Source organism: Bombyx mandarina, chromosome 06 (genome assembly GCF_030267445.1).
Source record: "Bombyx mandarina strain Sakado chromosome 06, ASM3026744v2".
Taxonomy (NCBI): Eukaryota; Metazoa; Arthropoda; class Insecta; order Lepidoptera; family Bombycidae; genus Bombyx; species Bombyx mandarina.
The window spans coordinates 1,376,753-1,387,693 of NC_143213.1; the positions used below are offsets into that span (position 1 = coordinate 1,376,753).

Here is a 10,941-nt window from a genome sequence, read left to right on the forward strand (position 1 = left end):
AGTTTAGCTATGCCCCATCCGAGCTCCCTAAACGAACAAATAGTCACACAGCAATGCTTACATTCGACTCTGACGTCTCCTGCGTTCCATCATTTCGGATCTCAGTCTCTTCTATTTGACTGGTGCGGTTCTGTATCGCGAAACCACCATCGGAGCTCTCGCCATGAATGTTTCTTCGACGAAAACGATCATCATAATAATTTCTTGTATATCGCAAAGACATTGAAACGTTTCTGTTCAACCCTGAAATCAAGTCAACGCATCATGTTTAAGAGTCATTACGGATCCTCTCGATCCATGAACGGTGCTTTTAGGTGACTCAAGCACTGGTCACCGTCCTCGCCGAACCCGTCGTTTGCGACGAAGGTCTCGGCGTGTAAATTAACTTATAGACACAGCCCACTGAGTTCCTCGCCGGATCTTCTCAGTGGGTCGCGCGTCCGATCCGGTGGTAGATTCTGTGACGCACTGCTCTTGCTAGGGCCAGTGTTAGCAACACTTCCGGTTTGAGCCCCGCGAGCTCACCTACACGTCAAGGCGAAGCTGAAATAGTCTCTCAAGACTTAGTAGAGGTAGAAAAACAATATGCCTATTTAATTAGTCCCTTTTATGTGTCTCGGGTTTAGGGTGCTCTGAAATGACAGCGTCAGTAGGCTTTGAACCGAAATGCATAAATTCTAGTTAGAAATAGGCAAAGTTTGGTTGGTACCTACACGTGCGTGTTCACAATAGGCCCTAAACATCAAAGCTTACTCTAGTTAATATTGGTGATTCGACCTTTATTACACGATGCTATTTTTCATCGAAGTCGTCAGTCAACAAGTGCAATTGCGCAGGGTTTTGTCAGATATTTATTTATGAATTTGGCTTATCAACTTTACATTCATTCATAACTCAAACAATCTTACCTTCAAACTGGCCCGGAAAAGTGTTTAATTATGGTAGAAAAATATTCACATATTTGATTTCATTGTTTGAAAAAATAAACTATCTGAACTGAATAAAATTTTTAGAGTTTCACTGGAATTTTTCTTACATCGACCCGCTGGTATTTACTAATATTTTCTGTACGTCATTGTTAAGAATGTTTGACATGAATGTCAAATAAAAATACTACAAATATTCCTCTTTGTTTACTTATTACTAGAAGAAATTAGTAGAGACCATTGTTCAACAGAATTTCATTGTATTAAATTCCGTAGAAAATAATTATTTTGAATGATTTTAGTTTTAATGAAATACACTTAATGTGTCATGGCGTCCGAAATCATTGATTAAAAATAATAAGTCAATGTCTTTGCCTCAATTGGCAAGTTTCTTTTAAGCCGGTAAGTATGTTTAGAATTCAAACAGATAGTTTAATTAATTACACATTCCGATCTCGTGACTAAATTAACTCAAATTATTTCATCATAAATCTCTTAACACGGAAGCCCGCAGTAAAGTCTACGGGACTACAAAATTAACTTTTTTTTTTGTATATCATACGATTCCTTCAAATGTCAATGTGAAAGGCGCGAACTGTCGATGGCCATTGTTTGAATACGTTTTCAAATTTACGAATGTTCATGACCCCCGTCGCGCCATTATTCGAGGTTGCCAGTGTGAAAAGTTATTATCAAATAATCAATTGAATTCGGTTTTTTTTTTCGTTGATTAGATTATTTAGATACATTTGTCTTTTTTTCTGAAGTAAAAAAAAAAACTAAATGCATAGAACTCGTATCGTCGTTGTCAAACCAAAATCTGCTATGTGTACTTTTTGAGATTTTTACTTTTTGTCCTTTTCGTATAGTTCACAGCCCTATCTACCGTTTAAAAAAAACTGTTATGTGTCTATAGCTTTAATATTTATCTATAGCTTTCATTGGGTATAGTTCTTTAAAATTCACCTTCATATAAAATTTTATACGAAAATGTTTTTACTCGTTAATTCAAATTTTTTTTGGAGTTTACTCCTTTAGAATCGATTTACATATATAGGCCCGGGGTATGAAAATTATGGGGACCAAAATCGTACTAGCATGTCACACGAAATGCGTTATGCGCATGTCACACGAAATGCGCGCCGGGCTGCTGCGCCGGCAGTCCGCCACAAAGCCTCGTACTGATCGCGCGTTTCTCTCATTTTGTATTTTCATATATTTGTTAGTCGTTTGTTTTGTGTCTCGTTAATTTGTTAATAATCTGTAGTGTATCGTGTTGTCGTAATATAGAACTATTTCTCGTATTGTTTCGTTTAATTTTTTATATCCAGTAAACTCCAGTCGTGCGTCGGAGCGGACACACACACTTTTTTTAATTTTTTTTTATTGCTTAGATGGGTGGACGAGCTGACAGCCCACCTGATGTTAAGTGGTTACTGGAGCCCATAGACATCCACAACGTAAATGCGCCACCCACCTTTGAGATACAAGTTCTAAGGTCTCAAGTATAGTAACGATGGCTGCCCCACCCTTCAAACCGAAACGCATTACTGCTTCACGGCAGAAATAGGCAGGGTGGTGGTACCCACCCGCGCGGACTCACAAGAGGTCCTACCACCAGTAATATAGAGTTTTTGCACATTTTAGTTTGACAGTGACGATCATCAATGTTATACCGATCAAGCTCCGGTTTATATTGGCATAACGACGACAGTAAAATCCCTAATATGAGTTTGCACAGCAACAAAGTCATTTCACAACTCTCGCACAATTTACTCAATCGCATTGCGAAAAGAAATTGCTTCATTATGTCAATAAGTGTCAATTGTCACACATCAACTTGATGACTTAATTGTGAGACAACAAAAAGCCTGGATAATAAACGAGAGTTGCCATTACTGAGATTTCGTGGAATTTATTTTTATTTTGAAGTGTTTTTATTGGCTGACAACTTAAAGCAAAGGTGCAGGTACAGCCAATGTGTTTTACCAATGCTGACTTACGGTTTCGAGACGTGGTGCTTCACAAGGGATCTTTTTAGGAAGCTTAGTATTGCGCAGCGAGCTATGGAGAGGGCTACACTTGGTATTTCTCTGCAAGACCGAAATAGAAATGAGGAGATCCATATAAGAACCAAAATTACTGAAATAGACCGTAGGATTAGCAAGCTAAAGTGGCAGTGGGCGGGCCACATATCGCGAAGATAGGACGGCCGATGGGGCAGAAATATCCTCGAGTGTGGACCACGTACTGGCAAGCGCAAGGAATAGCCATCTACCAAATGGACCGAGGACCTAGTGAGAATCGCTGGGTCACGTTGGATGCAGGTGGCAACGGACCAGTCGCACTGGAGATCGATTGGAGGGGCCTATGTTCAGTAATAGACATTGGACAGGCTGAGACGATAATGATGGCGATTTTGAGCTGTGAAGGAAGATGGTAACTATGGTGTTATCGATGGCACGTTGAGTCTATCAGGCTCGATTGGCGATGTTGGTCTTGCTATTACTGGCCAATAGGATTTTGGTAAGTAGATTCAAGGACAGTTGTCAGCGGTCAGTTATCGGTGCTAAGAAGCACCCAAACATACACTGACGAAAATGACAATAGATAGAAATAATACTACGTAACCAAATAATCTATACTATCTATACTAATATTATAAAGAGGAAACATTTGTTTGTTTGTTTGCATTGAATAGGCTCCGAAAGTACTGAACCGATTTGAAAAAAAATTCACTGTTTGGAAGCTACACTATCCCTAAGTTACATAGGCTATAGTCTTTTTTTTAAATTAGGGATTTTTACTAAAACTCCAATAATGTAACCCAAGGTGTAAAAATTTACCTAAAATATTCTTTACATCGCGCGCGCTGCGAAAACTATTGATGATAGAATAAAATAATGTACTTTAACCTGACGCAAATAGAAGGGTTGATTTGCGTGTATTATGATTTATAATTTTGATTTTTATATTAAAGATCCAAGCGAAGCTGGAGCGGGCTGCTAGTGTATAAATAAATAGATGACGATACTCAATACGGGTGTGTTTATAGTTGAACTAGATTAAAATGTATAAAATAAACCGTTTAATGGCGCTAATAGGAAGGAGGAAGAACAGTCTACGAATTAAAACTTCTATTCAACACAAAGTGGATTCACATTAAATGCGAACCATGCTTTATTGAACTAAAGTGTCAATTTCAATTATGACAGATAAGCATTTTTTTCTTCTTTGAAACATCATTCGTCATTCACAGCACGAGTGGGCGTGCAAAATCAAAAATCCATCGAAAGCTGACCGAAAGTGAAACCCGCCAATTTTATTTTTTTAGTCAATCTGTTTTTTTTTTTTGCCTTGGCAACACAGCGGTAGTCGGTGGACCCGCGGCGGGAAGCCTTGCTACCATGACGTTAGGTGTTGATCGATTTTCGATTACTCTAGTATTGTGATTGTGAGCTTTTCGAAGTTTTTGCATAAGACGTCAAGTAACGAAAGACAATTTGATTTCATCCAATCTATTCGCATGCAAGCTTTTTTATTTAAGGATACATTGTAGAGGATGGAAGTTATCATAAATGAAAACAACTTAGCCTTGATCTTGTCCCAATAATTATTAAAAAAAAAAAGTTTTTGCGAACACTAAAAAAAATATATTTCATTCAAAATTGGTAGTACCATAAATGTAGCGAAAAAAATGGCAAAATATATATTGGGTACGTATTTGAAAAAATTATAGTTGTCTCCGGGATTCGAACACCGGCACAGACGCATCGCTCGATACGAATGCACCGCACTTCTTATCCTTTAGGCCACGACGAGCTATTTAAAAAACTGCCCATATGTGATAGTAAAATGTTTTTCAACCCTTTTTATTTACAGACCGGGTCGGTTATAAGCGCTTATTATGTTATTATAAGTGTTTTAAACAAACATCCCGTTTTGATTTTAAACGACTCTATTAAGGGTTGATCTTCAATGTTGAAAGGGTTCGTTCAATTTGAATGCGATTTTGTTCAATCATATGTTGTGTAATGATTTTATTATTGAGCCATTTATTTTGGGTAACTAAAAAATTTCCTCTTTAATTTTACTTGCCGATGCCGATCTCAAGCCCGGATGAGAAAAGAGTAGGGTCAAGTTGAAGTTCGAGCTTTCCATCGTAGAAGAGACAACGCCGAATGTCTGGCGGCAGCTAATTAGCCAGACCCAAATAAGGCTGCAGCGGCCTTGAAGAACTAGATCTCTTCCAAAGACACTGCCGTGGCAGGACGCGGTACCCCACCACGTGTATTTTCCCAAGAAAGTCTCACGAGGCCACGACCCTCAGCATTGAGGACCTGACGACGCGGGCTGCCCAGGACTGATCATTGCGGCGAACCATCAGGCCCATGTCCAGTAGTGGACCTCTATGGGCCTATGTCGGCTGTGACGAATATGTATAGATCTATGATATAATTATTTGTTATGATAGTTTGTTGTTATTGGAAATTTATTGATATATTCCTTTTAATACTGTATAAACTATTATATGTATGTATATATGTATATATATATGTGATTGTGTCTATATATACATACTTTTTTGTGTATATATTTGTAATTTAATATAAATTTCATTGCACCTACCACTATTTATTCTGCACTATCTTTGGTTGACTGGTAGAGAATGCCTTAAGCATTAAGTACGCCAATGTACATTTTACATGAAGTGTAATAAATAAATAGATAAATATATTTCAGAATTTTATAAATTTATGGAAAATTTGGGATATATATTCTATATATGATTTTTTAACGCACAGCTATTTTCCTTTTTTTTTTATTGCTTAGATGTGTGGACGAGCTCACAGCCCACCTGGTGTTAAGTGGTTACTGGAGCCCATAGACATCTACAACGTAAATGCGCCACCCACCTTGAGATACAAGTTGTAAGGTCTCAGTATAGTTACTTAAGCCGTAAACAGCTAAATTCTGAGAAAGTCTAATTAACCCCTACATCCGAAGGTGCGGTCATTAGATGATAAAGTTCGCGTTCAAATTTATGTAAATTAATGTTATTTTAGAAACGGAGCATTCGATTTTGACCCGATGACGCTTTTTCTCAAAAGATTAAGCAATAAAGATGAGCTTTTAACGATCGTTTTAGAAAGTTATAGGGTTTTGTTTGACTTTCGTCTAATATAGAGCTTTTTAGTGTATATATATTTTGAGAAGAGTTGATGGTTTTCTTTTTTAAATTACTTTTTGCCTCTTATTTGTGATTTCATATTATTATTTATTAAACACAAAAAGGTAATGATTATGTAAGGTTAGTAATATAATAGAAAAATAACATGTTATTTAATATAATTTCAGAGTAAAGATAATACTGAAGGGTGAAAGGTGAAAGCTTCAGCGAAATTTTTACAACTTTACAGGAGAGCCAATTAAAGTAAAAAAAATGGGAGTAATGTCATATCAAAAAACTTCATTAGCTATTTCAATCAAGTAACTGTACTTATGTATTATGTAACTATACTTGAGACCTTAGAACTTATATCTCAACGTGGGTGGCGCATTTACGTCGTAAATGTCTATGGACTCCAGTAACCACTTAAAACCAGGTAGGCTGTGAGCTCGTCCACCCATCTAAGCAATAAAAAAAGTAAGCTTAATTGAAGTTCAATTAAAAACATCGGGCATCGTTGATGCTTATATGTAACAAATAAAATGCACATTTAATTATCTTTGTAATTAAATGTCGCTTATTAAGCGGATTTCGCTTAAATGAAATAGTCTTTCACCCCGCAATATTATTTATCTTCTTCTTCTATATATATATAAATGAATTGCTGTTCATTACTGCGCCTTTTTGAGAAGGCGGCACGACATGAGAACCCTCTCATCGTAGCCGCTGGAAACTACATACCCGACCCAGTAGACCGAATGGTAAACCGTCGACGTCGCCCAAAGCACGTCATTACGGATCCTCCTGATCCATTAACGGTGCTTCTAAGCACCACAAGCACCGGTCACCGTCCTGGTCGAACCCGTCGCTTGCGACGAAGGGCTCGACGAGCGAACTAACCCATAGACACAGCTGTTATGTTTGAAATAAATGTTAGTGTGTCACTGGCCGTCTTGAGTATCACTTGTCCCCATACACGCTAACACAACATTGGCGACGAGGTACCCACACTAAAATAAAATAAAAAAATGTCTTTCGGAAATTTAATTAATTTCGATCATAACTCGCAAACTTGGAAGACTTGGAGATGCAGACTCACACAGTGGTTCATCGCGAACGACATTAACGTGGTGAAAGATCCAGCAGGAGTCAAAAGACGAGCCATATTGCTTAGCACACTCAGCGAATCTACCTACAAACTGGCAGCTGATCTCGTGTTGCCTAAAGAAGTTCAAGAAGTACCATACGAAGACATAGTTAGTGCCTTGGATAACCATTTCACTCCAAAATCAGTGGGCTTTGGCGAGCGTCATCATTTTTATGCCGCCACACAACTACCCCAGGAGTCACTATCACAGTGGGCTGCGAGGCTACGAGGTCTCACTTCCCAATGTAACTTCAGCAATGTAGAAGAAGCATTAAGAGATCGATTCATTATGGGTATGCTGCCGGGCGTGGAGAAAGAAAAAATGTACGTGCAGGAGCTGGCCGGGTTGACCTTCGCCAGGGCTGTGGAGCTGACCGAGAGCTTGCGCAGCGCCCGCTCGGCTGCTGCTGCAAGCGCTGCTACCGAGGCTGTCGTTACAGAGCTGTACAAAATAGGCAAACGTTGTCCGACTAGTGTACCTCAAAGTGCAAAAGTGAAGTGTTCCGTGTGTGGTTATTCGAATCACAAAGCCGCGGAGTGTCGTTTTGCGAGTTACACTTGTAGGAAGTGCAACGAAAAAGGGCATTTGCGTAGAATGTGCAAAAGAGTCAGTTATGTTGTAACGGAGGAGAACGATGGAGGTGACGATGACGACGGTAAAGTTTATAACATTCGATCTTTTCGAGGTGAACCATTAATCGAAGCCGTGTGTGTCAATGGTATTAAAATTAACTTTGAGATTGATAGTGGGTCAGCTGTTACCGTTATGTCCCACGATACATATAACGAACATTTTAAAAACATTCCCTTATTAAGCACAAATAAGAAGTTATTAAGTTACTCGGGTGACGAGTTAGGTTGCGCCGGTCGCGCTCAGTTGTTAGTGGAGTGGCGGGGTCGCAACCCTTTTACCGTGTACACCTAGACTTTCTAGGTCCGCTGAATGGTCGGATGTATCTCGTCCTAGTAGACGCGTACTCCAAATGGCTTGAGGTGTACGAGATGGGTTCCACAACTACTAGTGCTGTCATTGAAAGGATGTATGAATACATGTCCAGATACGGATTGCCTCATACGGTAGTAACAGATAACGGCACTAATTTTTGTTCTCAGGAGTTTCTTAGTTTTTGTACACTAAACGGTATATCTCACATAACTTCGCCAGCATACCATCCGGCAAGTAACGGACAAGCCGAAGCTTATGTGAAAATTGCAAAAAAGGGAATTAAAACTTGTTTGTTGAGTAGTACAAATGCTAGGGAAAATAAACTGCGACTATACAAATACGTTTTCGATTATAGAAACTCAATTCACTCGACAACAGGAATGTCTCCGGCACAGTTAGTGTTTGGTCGCAAATTAAGATCACGTTTAGATTTAATGAACCCGCGTTCGCCACCGTCACCTTCATCTGCTTCATTAACTGATTATGTTGCATCTAAACAGTGTACGCAAAGTAAAACGAAAGGAGGGGAAGTTAGAAATTTCGAGCAAGGTCAAGTAATTATGTACAAGAAATATCTTAGTAATAATAAATATACGTGGTGTAAAGGTGTGATAGTAAAGAGAATCGGTAAAAACGTATATATTGTAAAAGACTTTAAATCTTCAATGCAGTTGAAGAGGCACTGTGAGCAGCTCTTTTCGTGCAAAACTAACCATGGTGCCACTCAACCCTGGGACGTTGACTTGAGCAGTTCGATTGCTCCAACCGCTGCTAGTCCGGCGCCGAAGTCGATGTCATCGTCTTGTGAAGATAGTAGCGGCATCGAACTTCACACACACGACGGAGAGAGTGCGAGTCAGGAGGGGAATGAGGAGAGCCGCCGTACAGCGCTCTCTAGTGAATGTGACAAACAGCCGAATCGGGAGTCACCGGAACCGAGCCACGTAACTGTCACGCGAGGAGTGCGTCGACCCGCACAGTCTGAAGAGTCTGAAGAGGGAGATTTGTTCTTCGAGGCTGAGGAGGCGAGCTTGGAGCCTCAAAATATTAGGGAGCCCAGGTTTCCTAAACGTAACCGTCCTAAGGTTAATTATAGACAGTTTTACTAAATTTGTCATAGGATGTAATTGTTTAGTTATATAGAATTGTTTCTAGTACCTATACGTCTTGAATTGTTAAGGGAGGAAATGTTATGTTTGAAATAAATGTTAGTGTGTCACTGGCCGTCTTGAGTATCACTTGTCCCCATACACGCTAACACAACAACAGCTCACTGAGTTTCTCGCCGGATCTTCTCAGTTTCCGATCCGGTGGTAGATTCTGCGAAGCATTGCTCTTGCTAGGGTCAGTGTTAGCAACTCTCCGGTTGAGCCCCGTGAGCTCACCTACAAACGTTAGGGAGGAGCTGAAATAGCCTCTCAAGGCTATGAGCATAGGTAGGAAAAAAAAATCGTTAATCTCGTTAAAACTCGAGAACTACTCGGCTAATTTTGGTCTTGAATAATTTGTGGAAGTCCAAGGAAGGTTTAAAAGGTTTAAATAAATATGAAAATGCTCGGAATTATATAAAAATAACAATTTTGTTTTTCCTTTGATATGTCCCCCCTCGGACGGATTCCTTTTGTTTGTCTTAAGTTTATTTTATACTAAAGTTTAGGTCTTATAATTATCAATTGAGGCACTACGAAGCCTGCCAGGTCAGCTAGTAATAAATAAATACAAATTGAAATATAACATATAAATATGTCCCTATGCTATTTAATAATTTTGGTTAGTAAAAAATAAAAAAAATATTATTATGTTTAAGAAGTATTAATACAAAATTTCCAAGTATATACATCGTAATGCATAGAACAATTCTCCGGTTAAATTTTTTGTTAATATTCGAAAATTCAAGTTTAAAATATATTTACCCCATTCCGCCTGCCCCTTGTCCATTCGATCACCCCTGACGACATATGGTAGACTCGTGCCCTTTGATAGAACCGACGTGCCCCTCAAGGCGAATACTGTTGGTATTTTGTTTGCATCAGAAATAGGGTAGACTTTAAGTAAATAATATGATATTTTATTAATTGCACTAGATATTGGAAAAGCTCATGGTATAATTGGTATAACGCTGCTCTATCTTGAGATAAAGAAATCGAAATCGATTTTTTTTTTTATTACTTTGATGGGTGGACAAGCTCACGGCCCACCTGATGTTAAATGGTTACCGAGGCCCATAGACATCTAAAAACATAAATGCCGCCACCCACCTTGAGATATGAGTTCTAAGATCTCAGTATAGTTACAATGACTGCCCGAGCCGTCAAACCGAAAGGCATTACTGCTTCACGGCAGAGTAATTACACAAATTATAATTTTTCGGGTTTGATTTTTGCCTACAATGTTATTCCTTCACCGTGAAAGTCAATCGTGAACATTTGTTAAGTACGTATTTCATCAGAAAAATTGGTATCCGCCTGCGGGATTCGAACTCCGATGCATCGCAAGATACGAATGCACCAAACGTCTTATCCTTTAGGCCGCGACAACTTTAAGCACAGACTATATTTTTATGGTCCTGTCAGTTTGATTGATCCCCGAATGAATCACGGTAGGATGATATTCTGATTTCCGCTCAGCATCAAGTTAGGTCATTGTACGCTATGCCCAATCTCGATGAGACTCAAGGGCTTTTGGCTTCTTGACTCGTCAATCATCAATCACCAGCAGCGGAATGTTACCATGATAATGTACTTTAGATCTT

At 39.1% G+C, this 10,941-nt stretch overlaps 1 protein-coding gene across 1 annotated transcript; it reads left to right on the forward strand.

Annotated features, from left to right (window-relative positions):
- The first annotated feature begins 7,015 nt into the window (after positions 1–7,015).
- LOC149502769 (uncharacterized) lies at positions 7,016–9,414 on the forward strand. Its single transcript, XM_089728202.1, is given in 2 exon segments — positions 7,016–8,135; positions 8,138–9,414. Coding segments are annotated over 2 exon segments (2,172 nt in total). The 5' UTR covers positions 7,016–7,124; the 3' UTR covers positions 9,299–9,414.
- Positions 9,415–10,941: the final 1,527 nt, after the last annotated feature.